The sequence below is a fragment of the Megascapheus bottae genome, chromosome 5 (genome assembly GCF_031878675.1).
Source record: "Megascapheus bottae isolate mThoBot1 chromosome 5, mThoBot2.hap1, whole genome shotgun sequence".
Classification (NCBI taxonomy): Eukaryota; Metazoa; Chordata; class Mammalia; order Rodentia; family Geomyidae; genus Megascapheus; species Megascapheus bottae.
This window is the reverse complement of record NC_143513.1, coordinates 1,006,132-1,021,577: the sequence shown is the minus strand read 5'-3', so window position 1 is coordinate 1,021,577 and position 15,446 is coordinate 1,006,132. Positions and strand designations below refer to the sequence as shown.

General features: G+C 57.0%; 1 protein-coding gene across 11 annotated transcripts in view; it reads left to right on the top strand.

Moving 5' to 3' along the window:
* Positions 1 to 15,446, top strand: part of Camk2b (calcium/calmodulin dependent protein kinase II beta) — an 87,250-nt gene that overhangs the window by 63,970 nt on the left and 7,834 nt on the right. The window contains exons 7-20 of one of the 11 annotated variants that reach the window (XM_090332487.1): positions 1,976 to 2,078; positions 2,153 to 2,236; positions 2,570 to 2,664; positions 2,778 to 2,900; positions 3,082 to 3,165; positions 3,479 to 3,521; positions 4,442 to 4,516; positions 8,634 to 8,674; positions 8,820 to 8,891; positions 10,260 to 10,304; positions 11,715 to 11,763; positions 12,990 to 13,103; positions 13,593 to 13,721; positions 14,694 to 14,822. In XM_090332487.1, the coding sequence (XP_090188613.1) occupies positions 1,976 to 2,078; positions 2,153 to 2,236; positions 2,570 to 2,664; positions 2,778 to 2,900; positions 3,082 to 3,165; positions 3,479 to 3,521; positions 4,442 to 4,516; positions 8,634 to 8,674; positions 8,820 to 8,891; positions 10,260 to 10,304; positions 11,715 to 11,763; positions 12,990 to 13,103; positions 13,593 to 13,721; positions 14,694 to 14,822 (1,186 nt within the window). The remainder of the gene's footprint in view (positions 1 to 1,975; positions 2,079 to 2,152; positions 2,237 to 2,569; positions 2,665 to 2,777; positions 2,901 to 3,081; positions 3,166 to 3,478; positions 3,522 to 4,441; positions 4,517 to 8,633; positions 8,675 to 8,819; positions 8,892 to 10,259; positions 10,305 to 11,714; positions 11,764 to 12,989; positions 13,104 to 13,592; positions 13,722 to 14,693; positions 14,823 to 15,446) is intronic. The other 10 variants (XM_090332488.1, XM_090332489.1, XM_090332490.1 and 7 more) reach the window with 10 other exon arrangements.

Genomic DNA, 15,446 nt, shown 5'->3' with positions numbered 1-15,446 from the left:
AGCCTTAAAGGTACATGCACTTTGCAACAAGCCACTAGATCTTTGTGCAAACAAGCTCCTTCGTTATTTTCCACTAAGGATCTTTAAGACCTGGCCTTGAAAATGGACCACCATTCATTTTATTTCTAATATTGTACATGAGGCCGTTTTCACCTGCATATACACTGAGGCATGTGTGCATGCACATGAATGTACAGATTAAGGCTACATGTGTATGTGTGTGTCTGTCTGTCTGTCCGTGTGTGTGTCTGTGTGTCTGTGTCTGTGTCCGTCTGTGGGATGTCAGCATATCCTGTCCAGTCTCTCCTGAGCTGGAAGGGACAGCCTGCCAACAAATGCACACTCAGGGTCTCTCTGAACTTGAATCACAATGCAGCCCTGGTAGGGACACAGGTTGGCCGAGGACTACTGGGGATACAGTGATGAGAGCAGGCAACTACAGCAACCCCTGCCAGCACTCTGCTGCCCAGAGATGGGCTGTAGGTTCCAGGTTCTGTGCAAAAGATTGGTTAGTCCCAGGGCACAGTATGGCTAAAGCCTCTCCAAAGCTTCTGCATGTGGGAGCCTAAAGAGCCCTTCTCACATTGACAAAGTCAGGACAAGGCCAAGTGTGCCATGCCTATAGCCAGGAAGAAGGGGGTTTCTAGGCCCCTTTCTAACAGGCATGCAGCATGGACCCCGCCTGCTCTGCAGGCTGCAACCAGGGTCCCGGGAAGCTCTAGTCTGCCTGTGGGGTCTGAGCACCTGGCTTGGAAATGCACATCTCTTCATGTGGCACTGGCACACCTTCAGTTCAAGGACTACTCTGTCACCATTCAAAATCTCAGACATTGTTGTCCCTTCTTAAAAGCAGTGGTTTGGGGCCAGGAGTTTGGCCTAGTGGTAGAGTGCTTGCCTAGCATTCATGAAGACCAGGTTCAATTCCTTGGTTCCACATACATAGAAAAAAGCCAGAAGTGGTGCTGTGGCTCAAATGGTAGAGTTGCTAGCCTTGAGAAAAACCAAAGACGGTGCTCAGGCCCTGAATTCAAGCCTAGTACTGGGGGAAAAAAACCCAAAAAACAAAAACGTAGCTTGTTCACCACAGTGTGATCACAGTGTGACGGGAGCAGTCCAAGAGAGGGAGGAGAGGGATGCTGGGAGGCTGCCTGGTGGGCGTGTCCCCGAAAGGTCAAGGGTGAGGACAGCCAGCAGCAGTGACCTAACTTGCAAACTTTAAGCACTGTGGGGCCATCTGGACCTTAAGGACCAGGAGATAGTGCAGCCATAGGGCCAGGCAGCAGGGATGGTCAGGGGAAGCCTCTCTCCCAGCAATCCTAGAGGCAGCTTTTTCAGGACAGGGTCTAAATTGAGTAACCTATCTTTCCTTACCATGAGTGCTGGAGAGAGGTGGTTGGGGCAGGGACCTCCTTTCTACTCTGTATGCTAGTGCTACCCAGAGCCAGGTGAGACTTGGGACTCTGCCTGGTGCGTGGATGTCCTGGGCATGTTGATGCTATGTGGTCCTACTGGCCTGGAGGGTCATGGAAGCAGGGAGGGCTGAGCCCTCAGTAGTGTCCCCCCACACCCACCTTGCACTGTTAGGAAAAGAGAAGCTGCACCTGAGCAGTGCTTCCACCAGGGGCCGCCCCAGGCCCTGCAAGCATTGCATAGTTGAATGGCCTGCCCCTAGAGCGGTGGGGATTGACATGGAAGGATGAGTCAGAGCTTTTGGTTCTAGACTCCTGTTCTGGGATATAAAGGATCCAAGCTTTGGTTGAGAGCCATCTTCCCTTTGAAAAGCTGCTATCCTTGTCCTCAGGATGACTGAAGGTGTAGAGTACAGGCTTAGGGCTCAGCCATATCCGAGATGTCCATGTAAGGGGGTGGGCAGTGTTAGACGGGTAGACTGCTGTCCTGCAAACTGCTGTCATCTCTGTCTTGTGACTGCCTTGGGTGTAAATGTCATGCCCTCATGGCCACCACCCTGCTGTAGCCCGAGAACCTGCTCCTGGCTAGCAAGTGCAAAGGGGCCGCCGTGAAGCTGGCAGACTTCGGCCTCGCCATTGAGGTCCAGGGGGACCAGCAGGCATGGTTTGGTAAGTTCCCCAATGGGGAGGGGAGGGGTTCAGGCAGCCCTGTACAATCCTTCACGTCCTCTTCTCCTCCCCAGGGTTTGCTGGCACGCCAGGCTACCTGTCCCCTGAGGTTCTGCGGAAAGAGGCCTATGGCAAGCCTGTGGACATCTGGGCATGTGGTGAGACCCGTGTGTGGAGTGGTGGGTGGCGAGTGTGCAGGGGTGTTTCAGGGCATTTGTAGGCTGACTAGCTCCATTCTGGAGTGTGTAGGCTGGCTCCTCCTGCCCTGGGCCACAGCAGCATGGCCAGGAATGCAGGGGTTGGGGGCTGTCCAGGTTGCCAGACCATCTGGCAGGGCCACTTCTTGAATGTGGGTCTCCCCTGGGCTCCCAGCTGGCTTGGCTGGGCACCCTGGTGAGGTAGCCTGGATATAAAGCAGGAAGGGCTGTTAGGGAAGGGCTGAAGGGACGCTGTGGCCCCCAGGGCCTGGTTGCTCACACCCCTGTCCACAGGGGTGATCCTGTACATCCTGCTGGTGGGCTACCCACCGTTTTGGGACGAGGACCAACACAAGCTGTACCAGCAGATCAAGGCTGGGGCCTATGACGTGAGTGTGTGCCAGCGGGGGCGAGGGGTGTCTGTGGCTATGCCCTGGCTATGTCTCCGGGTTTTTGCCTGAGAAGGGGGGCTTCAGCCTCTGTGCATTGTCTACATCCACAGTTCCCATCCCCTGAGTGGGACACCGTCACCCCTGAGGCAAAAAACCTCATCAATCAGATGCTGACTATCAACCCTGCCAAGCGCATCACGGCCCATGAAGCCCTGAAGCACCCATGGGTCTGCGTAAGTTGTCCTTTTTGCCTAGTAGGCGTGGTAAGGACCCCAAGATAGATTCTGGGGTCCTCTGGGTGTTCTTGGTGGCTTTTGGCCTGGGAGGCGCTGATGGCTTTGAGGGCAGTGAAGGCCCCTGTGTCAGAGCCTCTCTTGAGCTCCTTGCTGTCTGTGACCTCCCCTTTCCCCACAGCAACGTTCTACAGTGGCCTCCATGATGCACAGACAAGAGACTGTGGAATGTCTGAAGAAATTCAATGCCAGGAGGAAGCTCAAGGTGAGGCACCACTCAGCCCCCAGCGCTGAACCCATGAACCCTGGGAGTGATGTGTCAGCCATGCCTGCAGTTGACCCAGCAGCAGAAGGAACCCCTCCCCCTCCTTCATTGCTCGTCTTCAAGTTCCAGACCAGATGTGTTTAACTCTGCAAACTGCCCCAAGTGTTCTCGTGGCCCCAGGCACAGAGGGCACCCCTCTTAACGTGAAATTGCCACTCACAAACATTGAGCCTGCAAGCTGGAGGGCAGGGGTCTTCTGGCCAGAAGCCAGTAGGGGGTGCTAACGGGCAGTCCTGGCTCTGTCTCTCCTCAGGGGGCCATCCTCACCACCATGCTGGCCACCAGGAATTTCTCAGGTGAGACACTCTTCTCCAGGGAGGATCCCTTGCCACCTTGCCCAGCAGGTGGCGCATGGCAGAATGCCCGTTGTTAGTCCCTCCGTCCCTTTCCACCAAGCCAGCCTGTGCCAGCCTCTGCCCTCTGCTCCAAGACTTACTTGCCCCTTCATGGGCAACCAGCCATCAGGCTCTGCCAGCGCCTGCCCTGTCTCTGTCATGTTGGGTCTTGTGTCCCTTACCTGATGCCCAATGTCTCTGCTGCCCACCACCTGGCCTGCCACGTGTGTCTGTGCAGGTGTCTGTTGGGCAGCCCTGCCTCTTTGTTTCCAGTGCTGTGATGGGGAGATGGGGGAGGGGCACTGAGTGTGAAGTCGTCGCATAGACCTCCCTGTGAGTTGTAAACAAGCTTCCTACCCTGGTTGCTCAGGGTGTCTAGTGGGAAGATGAAGTCTTGAGGGTCTGTTAGAGACCTACAGGGCGCAGTTTGCTGCATCCATCCCGGTGCCCAGACAGCTTTGCCTGTGGCTTCTTCGTCGTCTGACACTAAGTGTGTAAAGCGTCTGTGGTCATCCTTCCTTGTCCTTCCACCTCTGGCACCCCTGCTCCCTTCCTGTTACTTTGCTGTGATGCTGTACTTGCGGGTCACATCAATACTAATGGGACTGTCCTGTCTGCTGTATGCCCAGTACACCCCCCCTGGGCACAAGAAGCCCCACAGGGGTGTTCTAAGGAGAAAGGAGGCAAAGGCTTTTCGTTCGTTGTCAATCGGCCCAGTCTTGTTTCACTCTCCTGAGAAAGGGATTCTGGAGCCATCTACCACCTAAACTTTAACTCTAATCTTCTTCTGCTTCCTTTGTCTCTTCTCTTTTCTCACCTCGCCCCTCACCCCGTCCGTGTCCACCCCCTCCCTCCCTTCGTCTCTAACCTGGTGCTAACAGTGGGCAGACAGACCACCGCTCCGGCCACAATGTCCACCGCGGCCTCCGGCACCACCATGGGGCTGGTGGAACAAGGTAGATGTGTCTTGCCCAGTGTCCACCCGCTCCTGCCCCTCCCTCCTGTTGGCATGCAGCCCCCCTGCTGCACGCAGCTGCTGGCCAGGTCTCCCAGAGCCACCCCAGAGGCTGGCAGGTCCCCCACCCCCGGGAGCCCAGCTCCCACCATGGTCACAGCTCAGCAAAGTCCGCTCGAGGGCAGGGAGGCAGCCCCCCCCAACCCATTCCATCATCGGTGATGGAGGGGCTGGCTAGGCAGCCAGTGGCCACACCACGCCCTGGGAACATTTGGCTGAGACTGCATCCTGGCCTCTGGGGTCTAGGAGTCTGGAGACACTTTGACCTCACAAGGAACCACCCGACCTTCTGCTGGGGGTTCTGAATGTAAGGGCAGCCGTGAGGTAGGGAGGCTGTCCCCAGGGAACCGTGAGACCAATGGTTGGTCCCTCCTTGGGGTAGGCGGAGCTGGTGGTCTGCTGCAGAGTCCCTACATTCTGTCTCCCCTAGAGCGGGGTGAGGGTGACTTCAGTATCCAGGTAAATTTGAAGGCCTGTTCTCATGGCTTCTTTCTAGGACCCTTCCCAACTGGTCCTACACCCCACAACAGGGAGAGATGATTTCAACCTGCTCTTCCTGATGGTGCTGCCAGATTCCCACTAGAAGCGGGGGCTTAGATCCTCTGAGATCTCGGTGGCTCTAGGACATCTTCATGGGCTCATAGCCACCAACCCCACTGAGGGCTGACCCGAGTTTAGGACAGCTACCAAGTACACAGAACCAACCCGGCTCCCTCCCAAATCCAGCTACACTTTCCTGTGGCTCCTCCAGTGGTGGCTGAGGGCTGAGTGTGGACATTGACCCGCCAAGGACTTCCTCCATATCCATGGGATATCCTCTCAATTCCTAGAGCCATGGCCAGCGCGTCACGGCCAGCAAGGTCCTCCCGAGGGAGACCTGCAGTCCTGGGAAAGGCCTGTGTTCCCTATACAGCCAGGAGACAGGCCCAAGGCCACACTTGACAGCCTTTTTTGAAGCCTGTGTAGGAGCGAGGGAGCAGCTGAGCTAGGAAAAGGTGAAGCAGGGGGCTCCTGGGATGGTCTCCATGGACAGTGATGTTAGACAAGGCCACCTCTGAGCCATGTGCTGCCCAGGGTTCTTGCTGCAATGCCCGCCTGCCTGCACAGGGAGTGAGGGGCCACGGTGCATGAGACCACCTGCATGTGTGGTTCTGCCCCTGGTACCAAGAAATACCCGTCGTGGAGGTGGGATCATTGCATGTGGTGGCGCCCAGCATGGCTGACCAGCTAGGGGGTGAGGCAGAGGTGGGGCCGAAGGTCCCAGACACACTGGGAAAACATGAATCTCCAATCTCCTCTCTTCATCCCTCTGTCACACCTCCTTGCATGGCAGAGCCCTTCCTTGCTCAGCAGGGAAGTCCTTATGGTGATGGTGAGGTGACTGTTGTCCTTTCCCAATAAAGCAGGCATGAGATTTAAAGAGACCCCCCAGTGGTCAGGGCAGCTGTGGGCTGGCTCAACCTGAGGTCAGCTGGCACTAAGCAGTCCCCTCCCAGGGTGAAGGTCACCAGCCAGTGGAGTCGGTCCCCTTCTCCCAGGTGTCTGCGATCCCATATTCACTGCGTCCACCCTTGGCTCCGGCTATGCCTTACAAATGCATTTAACTGGAAAGGGGTCTTCCGCCTTTGCTCCGTGGGTGGGTGATATAGACAGGCTCCCGGCCACAGTACATCTCCAGACGGACATGGATGTTGGCGAAAGAAGTGGGCCGAGCCGAGGGCCTCGCACATGTACAGGGACTGTAAACCCCGGGCCTCACAAGGATGTGGAAGCTACACAGGTGTCTGCACAAGGTTTTCAGGCCTGGACCACGGGCTCCTGTCTTCTCTGTAAACTCTGACCTCTGACTCCCCATAGATAACTGTTCATATCTTTTCTAGCTCAGCTTGGAAATGTGGCTTTTGAGAGACCCAGGGATAAAAATAGAATCTAAGTTTTAAATACTGGGCACACATTTTTAAGACCAGAAACCATACAAGGGTCTGTGCAGGCTGGACCCAGTGCTTCCCTTCCTGAGAGAGTCCTTTGAGAAGTGCTGGTTCAGCAGTCTCTACCACATCCTGGCCTGTGCTGCTTTCATCACAGAACACTGCTGGAAATGCACTGCCTTGTCCAGGGACAGGAGTCTGCTGCTGGAGTCACTATTTGTAGCTTCATTATTAATTTCAGGCTGGCCTTTAAAAAAAAAATACCCAACCCCTCTCTAGAAATTCCAAGGTGCAGCCACAGTAGTAGAGGACCTGGTTCCCATGCAGTTCAGGCAGTGGAACTGGCAAGATCACTGGGGAGGAGAGAGAGGGCTGGGCCCACGAAAAGAGGGATAGGACTGGCTTGTCCCTGTGGAGTATTACAGGGAAGCAAAGCCCAGCCATAGGGCTTCCATAGCCTGAGCTATGGCGAGGTGGGAAGTGACATTTTTGGCGTGACAGAAGTGGTCCAGCTTCACCAGGCAGCCTGAGTCCTTGGGAGAATGGAACATGGCTCCAGGAGTTGGGTTTTTGGTTAACTCCAGGGAGACGTGCTTGCTCCCTGGATCCTGAATGGACCTGAGTTTAGATCTGTGAATTCTCACATTAACTGTGTGCCCACCCTACCAGCTCCAAATACCCCATAGAGCAGTGGGCAGCTGCAAGATATCTGTGCCCCTCCCTCCATACAGGCTCTGGGAGGGACCAAGCCTTCGTCACGGTGGCTTGGGAGGGAATGGTCAGCAGGCAGTCGTGGGACCCAGGCCTGGTATCTGCAGTGAAGCTGCAGGTGTCAAAACTGCACTGGGCTCACACCCTCCCCTCTTGTGGGGGATAGAAATGGGGGAGGGAAGCCGGGAATTTGCATTTCTGACTACTTGGGGTGGTTGTTGCTACTGCAGGGTGGGGTGTGGGCTCTGAGAACACCACAGCGCTGGCTTTGAGTTCCTGTCCTCATGTCTCTAGCCAGAACTGGCACGGGCCACATGGGCCATCTCCAGCAGGGAGAGCCTGATGTCAGGTATGGCTAGCCAGGGGGTTGAACCACCTCCTTCCTTCTGGGCCTGGGGACAGGGATCTCTGGTCATATACCTCACTCATGCTGTGCCAGCGCTGGCTGCTTCTCTAACCCTCCTGTTCCAGCCACAAAGCCACGTGGCTCTTCTTGGGGAGCGCTGGGGCCAGGATGGTCTGGCTTTGCTGCCCGGTGTGCGGGCATGACTGAACCAACACAAATCCTGTTTTCTCTCTTCTTCTCTCTTCCTTCCTCACTCCTTCCCCTCTTCACCTTTCCTTTTCTGTAAGGTAAGCTGACTTCCTCTTTTGTTTTCTTTTCCTTTTTTCTTGTGTTTAGTTCTGTAACTGCAGTTCTGACGTCTGCTCCAGAGGGTGTAGGTGCTAGGAGCAGAGGAAGGGGTAGAGTCGGGTCAAACCTGGCCTGTGACAGGGTGCTGGAACCAAGGGGGCCTTCTGCTGGGCTCCAGTACTTGGCAGTGCTATGGGCAAAGAGACCAATGTTGGTCCCTGTCAGAGCCATCAAGAAGTAGCCCAAAGCCAGGGCTACATGGGCAGCTCAGGCGGAAGACATCAAGTCTGGAGCCATTTGGCCCTGGTAAATAAAGTAGGGTTTGAGGGCTGAGAGCTGGGCACAAATAGATGCAGCCCACCACCCTGTTCTGGGACAGCAAGAACTGTGGAGGGCATGATGGGCATGATCTTCCCTCCTTTCCCAGCTACCCACCGCCCTTGACTTTGTGCCATCCCCACAGATGGTCCTCCTTTGGGGATTCAAGGGGCACAGGGCTGGGAAGCTCCTCCATGCCCTGTGTGTGTATGTGTGTGAGGGGAGGGAGAGAGGGAGGGTCCAGGAAGTACTGGGGGTGGGGCCATTCCTGGGGGAGGGGCTCTGGGCAGCCTGGCCCCGCCTCCTTTGGGGGTTCTGGTGCTGCTCAGGGCTGGCCTGGGTGCCAAGGCCCTCCCCGCCTGTGTCCTGGGCCTCCCTCCTGGGAAACGGTAGAGGTAGGTAGAGGCAGGGACTGCAAGGCTGCGCCGTCCATAGCCCTGACTGCGTCTCCTTTCCTCCCCATGCAGCAGCCAAGAGTTTACTCAACAAGAAGGCAGATGGAGTCAAGGTGAGGTGCCTGCTCAGCTCAGGGGTCCACAGCCTGCTGCTCTGCCCCTTACCAGAGGCTGCAGCTCTTGGGTCCAGTGGACATGGGAGAGGCAATGGATTGGGTGTCTCTGCGCCCCTAACAGCTCTCTTTTCTCTCTCCACAGCCCCAGACAAACAGCACCAAAAACAGTTCGGCTATCACCAGCCCCAAAGGATCACTCCCTCCAGCTGCCCTGGTACTGAGCTCCTGGCCCCTGCTCCTCCCATGCCCCAGTGTCAGAGAGGGCCCTCCAGATGGGGTCGCCATGGCCCTACCTGTCCCCAAAGGCCCACACACTTGTTGTCCCTCCAGTCCCACAGGAAGGAGTGGAGCAGCTTGGGGCGGGGGATTTGTCTTCCCAGAGGAGAGGCCCCTGAGGGCCTCAGTTCAGGCAAACTCAGAGCTGCTCAGAGAGCCCCTCTTTGGGGAGAAGTCTGGTGTCCCACCTGTACTAACTTGGATCATCTCCCCAAAAAGCAGCCACGAGGGATGGTCAGGAGGATCTGAGGTTGAAAGCAAAGGGGGGGGGGTGCCTTGAGTCCCGTCCCTCCCCCCTCCCATTCTGCAGATGACCCAGATAGAAGGTGAGGTTGGGGTGTGTCTGCAGGGGTGTGTCTTGATGCTGTGGGGGAGGTGTCTAGCAGCAGTCAGGCCAGGCTGGGTCATTTGTAAGTGCTTATTCCGGCCAGCACCCTCTTCTGGTCCCTGGCTGCCCAGGAGGGAGGCACAGGAGCTCCGTGCTGAGGAGTGGTGAGGCTGCCTGTGATATCCTTGCCTTGGTCCTCTTGCCCCCAAGAGGGCCGTTGGGGCGCCTCCAGGTGAACCTCACAATGAATGTCCAGAGATGGGGAGCAGTGGCCGGGTCACAGGCTCCTGAGATTGCTGGAAATCATTTGGTGATCTCCATGGACCCCACGTCTGGCGTTAGGGAGACAGCCCAAGACTGTCCGTTGGAAGGCTGACTTGCTAAATGGCCTCCCTTTAACTCATAGGAAGTTTCCCAGGAAGGGGCAGCGGCTCCACATTAGGAGAAGGGAAGCCACTCAGGGCAGCCAGGCGGTGGCAGGAAGGTACCAGGTGCCAGTCCACCCAGCCCCTCTCAGCAGCTTGGGAAGCCCACACACACGCCTCACAGCCAGTCCACCCTTGGGCCCCATCCATCCCACATGCTACCCCCACCCCATGCCAACACTTCCGTGTTGGGCAGAGGGCAAGGAGAAGTCCCAAGGCAGAGCCCACACACCTGCAGCGGCTCTTGGCCCCCATGAGCTCCACCAGGGGACAGGAAGCACCATCTGCAGCCTGGGAAGATCTATCGGTTCTACCATGTCGGTCCAGCCCCAGCCTGCGCCACCACTCAGGGCCATTGCTGACCACCTGCTGCCTCCATCCCTATCAGGCCATCTTGCTGACCGCCTGCTCCTCCATCCCTGTCCCTCTGCTCTGCACTCTCTCTGGGTGGACTCTGGCCACCGTCCACTCCTCTGTCTCCCTGGCTCACACTGTCCTCTGCTTCCTTCTTACTCTCCCTCTCTTTCCTTCCTCTGTCTGCCGCCTTCTGTAGGAGCCTCAAACCACCGTTATCCATAACCCAGTGGACGGGATTAAGGTACTGCCACCGCCTCACTCCTCACCCTTTCCTCAGGCAGGAGGCGTGGGCCCAGGAGGAGGGTGTGGACGGTGATCTGGGGAAGCACCTCTGCCCCACATGGAAGGCAGGTGTGCAACCGCCAGCCCCCTCCCCTGCCCCCTGCCCCGGCAGAGCAGAGCTCACACATCAGCCAGTCTGAGGGGACCACAGCTGGACACACTGACTCGAGAGAAAACTCACACTGCCACACACGCCACCACGGCGCCGGCCTGCCCCCCCTCACACACACTCAAGCTCTGGGTCTGGGCTCAGATATGTAGGGCAAGCTACTTCTCAGAAACCTGGTCCTGGCCCTTCCAGCTGCCCTCCGTCCCCACACCCTGGAGTGGCCCCAGCGCTTCTGCTGAGTGGATCCCTTCTGCTCCTCTCTGCTCCGCCATCTGCTCCCATCCCATTGGCATCATCACCTGGGGCCTGGGAGAGGCTGGCTTTCCATGTGGCAGGAGGCACAAAGCATTTCTAGTACATCATCTGTGCTGGGTAGGCAGGTCAGACTCAGGCTTACATCTGGGCTAATAAGTCCCCAGAGGACCTCAGTGAGACCCCTGTTCCTCCTTTTCTCTATAATGGGGCCAAAGAGCTACGGCCCCCACAATGCTTGGCAGCAGAGGCCTGACTTTCTCCCTCCTGAGTGGCAGGAATGCCTGGGGCCCTCTGCATCTGAGACTGGGTTCTGGTTCCCTCTGAGAGGCCCCTGTTGGGGCCTGGGCTGAGATAAGCCATAACCCTAGATCTGAAGATCCCCAGTTCTGGCCCAGCACCCCGTCTAGTCAGTGTTCACACTGGAGCATGGTCCTGCAGGGGCCCGAGAGGTGCTCTTCCAGAGAGACACAGCAGTCTTCTGGGGACTGGATGGCTCACAGACGCTCCTTGCCTCTGAAATACAGCAGCCATTTGAGTGTGCAGGGGCTGAGCTTGGCTGCTTGTCCAGGCCTGAGAGGGATAGGTGGCCCTAAGAAGTCTTACCTTTTCTTGGGGGGAAGGATTCCCCCAAATCTGCTCACCTTACCTGCTGATTACACAGCTTCCAGGGCCTCCAGTGGTAGCCAAAATCCATGTTTTAAGTCTTGGGATTTCAAAAGGTCCTTTCCTTTTTTGTCAATGAGCTAAACAACCCAGGATCCCCTTGAGAAGGGTGAAGTTGAGGCCCTTAACTGTGGGGTATGTGGAAGGATGCAGCCCATGGGGAGCAGAATGAGCTCCTGAGTGCCCAATGCTTCCTGGGAATTTGGGGGCCCTAGGAGGGCTTATCCATGACCCCTGTGACACACTCAGGCTGAGGTCTGACCTGGATCCTGGCTGGTCCCACTGGCTGCATCCTGCCTTTCTCTGACCGAGTCCTGAACTACACTTCCCCTGTTTCCTTAGGAGTCTTCTGATAGTACCAACACAACCATAGAGGACGAAGATGCCAAAGGTACCTGAATGGAGGCCCTGCCTGGCCTGTGGGGCTGCTGTCTGGGCTGGGTGGGCCCGTGTCGTGTTACCCAGGCTGTGTGTGCAGCAGTTTGGAGGCTCTGTCCTGGGCAGGCCATGGTGTTTCTGAAATGCACAGGGGTGGCTGGGACATCTCCAGCAGCGCTGCCAAGGGTGGAAGGCCACACACAGACCAGCACTGGGGTCAGGAGACCCATCTCTGTGGGGACAAGCGTGTGGGTAGAATTTGCTCAAGATATTCTTCTTCATTTAAATTGCAAGCTTGTGCTTCCATCCAGCTCACTGCAGTGGATGGGCAGCTGGACATTTCTTGTTCTTGGCTGACTGGGGGCCCCTCCTGTGGTGGGACTCTGTGCCTCAACCCAGCATGGGTCCTTCCCACACTGAGCCTGGCCAGCGGTCTTGCATGTTCTGCCCAGAGACCCCAGAGCACCCAGCACCAGTGAGTGGGCTCCCGGCATCTCCCTCACCTCTTCTGCCTCCTCAGGATGAAGGCCCACACTCAACTCTTAGGCCCCTTCACATACATAATGGGCTCTTAGTTGTCATCAGGATGGTGCTAAAAGTCACGCAGGGGCCCTGGTTCTGCCCACCCTACCCAGCTTCATTGCTGTCCCTGAGTGTCCCCCACACTCGAAAGGAGAGATGAACATGGGGAGAGCTGCGTACTTACCCTACAGACTGAAATAGCCTGTAGAGTAACAGGGTATGGGTGCCACCCGTACTGCCCTCTCCCAGGTCCTGCCCCCTCAACCTGGCCAGAGGGACACTCGGCATTGAAGGAGGTGGCTGGACCTCAGGCCTATAAGAGGACAGGGGAGGACAGGCCAGAGTAGCAGATAAGATTTGGAGCCAGATCGAGGCACCAAGCTGGTGCATCTCAGCTTTGTCACACTAGAGAGGGCCTCCATCCATCCTGTAGCCAGGCCACCATTGGTACAGAGCCAGAACAGCCTCCGTGATCATCATCCCTTGGGGTGACTGTCACTCCCACCTGCTGGCCTGGCTCTGCAGCCGCTGTCTGGGACCACGGATGCAGCCTTCTTGACCTGAGGTGTGGCGGAGCCCAGCAGCTTCCCCACTTCTGTCCCTGGCAGTGTTCTGGGGTTCTCCACCTATAATTTCTCTCCTTATTCTTGTGGGCCTTGCCACTTTCTCTCCTGAGTACCTGCTGCCACCCATCTGCCTGCCTCTGTTCCACCCCAGCCCCCAGGGTCCCTGATGTCCTGAGCTTGGTGAGGAGGGGCTCCGGAGCCCCAGAAGCTGAGGGGCCTTTGCCCTGCCCATCTCCAGGTCCCATTAGCCCCCTGCCAGCCCCATGTAAGTAGTCTGGGCCCTGCTGTTGAGGACCTCCCCACCCCCTACCCCCCACCCCATCTCCCAGCTAGGCCACAACTAGTGACTAATGGGACACTCATACCAATGGAGGGGCAAACGGGTTGGTGGCTCTCACCCAGCCCCCTAAGCTCCTCCACTGGGATTACACATGGCTCACCTCTATGTGAGTCTGGGCAGCGCCCTCTGCTGGCCTATTGGGACACTGCCTTAAGCCACCTCCCTGCTCAAGGCCTCTAGACAGCCTAGGAGACCTGAAGGATCAGGTCTTGACTTCACAGCCTCCAGGTCTCACCTACGCTTCTCTCTGGCCAAACTCTAGAGGATTTGTTGCTTCTGAGACATGTCCCAAATGGGGACTAGCTCCCCTCACATGAGAACAGGGGCCTCACTTCTTCCCTCCTTCCTTTTGGCTCTGCCATCTCCTCATATGTCTGTCTGCCTCGTGTTCATGTCTTATCTGTTCCGCCCCAGCACCCAGGATATCTGACATCCTGAACTCGGTGAGAAGGGGGTCAGGAACCCCAGAAGTCGAGGGCCCCCTCTCAGTGGGGCCCCCACCCTGCCTGTCTTCGGGTCTCCTAGGCCCCCTGTCCACCCAGTGTAAGTAGTGGCCTCCAGACTTACTGCCTCTGTTGCTCAGGGCTCACTGTGAATGGCCAGCGCTCAGCTTCCTGCACCTGCCTGCATGGCCCAGGCCCAATCCCTGGTCAGTGTGCTGGTTGGCACCTGGCCTAGCCGAACTTCCTGGGGACATGTGCTACCTCAGCAGGCAGCTCCCTGGCTTCTCCCAGGGGCCCAGCTCCTTCCATTTTGGCTCATCTCCCCACCCTTACTGCATTCCTGCACGCTGCCCACCTTGCTGTCAGTCCCAGGCCTTTTCCTCAAAGGGTCTGTCCTGTTCCTGGGTAATTGGTTGGCCCCTCTGGCCATCTGTAGAGAATTATCTAGCCACGTTGACCATGCCTAGCCCACAGTGCCCAGGAGCCTGCTTCTGGGGTTGCCCCTTGGGTCTCTGGTGTACCCCTATCCCTCAACATCTCTCCTTGGTCAGGGAATGGGAGACTGAGGAAGGTGCTTTTTAGGGGAGCGACAGACAAGGAGACATTACTGAACAGAGACTTGGCCTTCCACTCACCAGCTCTGTGCGCACAGGCCAGGCCCATGCTTCTCTTGGGGCATCCCTTCTCTCACACAGCCATTCCTTTGCCTACATGTCAAGCCTTTCCAGTCCTCCATACATGCAGCAGTGCCCTCAGGCTTCTTGCGGGCCAGGTTGCCTCTCTTTGGAGGTCATCCTCTGCCCATGTCAGCTTCCAGCGCCTACCTAGACAGATAAAGGCATCTGCGTTCATCCTGGTGCCTCTTCCCATGTCCCATGTTCCTCCATGTTCCTTTTGTCCTGCATCCCCACACCTCCATGTCTTCCTTCCATCCCCCTTCCTGAGGCCTTAATTCCTCCCATCCCTTCCTGCAATACCCCTACTTTCTGGCTTGGCTCTCAACCTGGAGGTTTCTCTTCTGCATGTCCCCACCCTGCCCCACCTCTGTTCATGTCTGTCTGTTCCACCCCAGCCCCCAGGATCTCTGACATTCTCAACTCAGTGAGGAGAGGCTCAGGGACCCCAGAAGCCGAGGGCCCTTTGCCAGTGGGACCCCCACCTTGCCCATCTCCGACTCTCCCTGGCCCCCTGCCCACCCCGTGTAAGTAGTACTTTAAGTGACCCCGGCATCTCCTGGGATGGGTTCACAGAGGTGAGCCCCCAGTGTGGTATGCAGCCAGCCTGGCTCTGGGAATGGTCAGCTCATGGGGTTGTGAGGGCAAGGGCCTTTCTGTTGGATCATGGAGACTTGTGTTAAACCAGATGAAGCAGCTACAGGTCACAGAAAAATGCAGCTCTTGGTCATGAATGTACGTGTGTGGCACATGCACACTCGCACATGTTCATGCACATATCTGTGTAGAAATGTATCTAAAGCAGCATTTAGCCACCTGGAGCACTTGCTGCCCTGTGGCTGCAACTTTATTCTGATGAAAGTGGCGTGAGTAATCACCCCTGCAACTGTCCCCTCCCCCCAGGACAAGGCCACCTGGTGAAGGGTACAACTTCTGGATAGTATGTCAGGAAAAGACGCTCAGTCCTGGGTCCTGTGAAGTTCTGGGCATTCTGTCTGACCTGTTAGGTATCAGGGATCAGACTTGAGGGGCAGCCAGGGGCGGGCGGGAGCAGCAGGCGCAGGCAGCCAGCCCATGCGCCTGCCCGCCAGTATCACTTACAGGGATGGATGACATCCCAGGGTTGCAGCCACCGCCACCTCCGCCTGCAG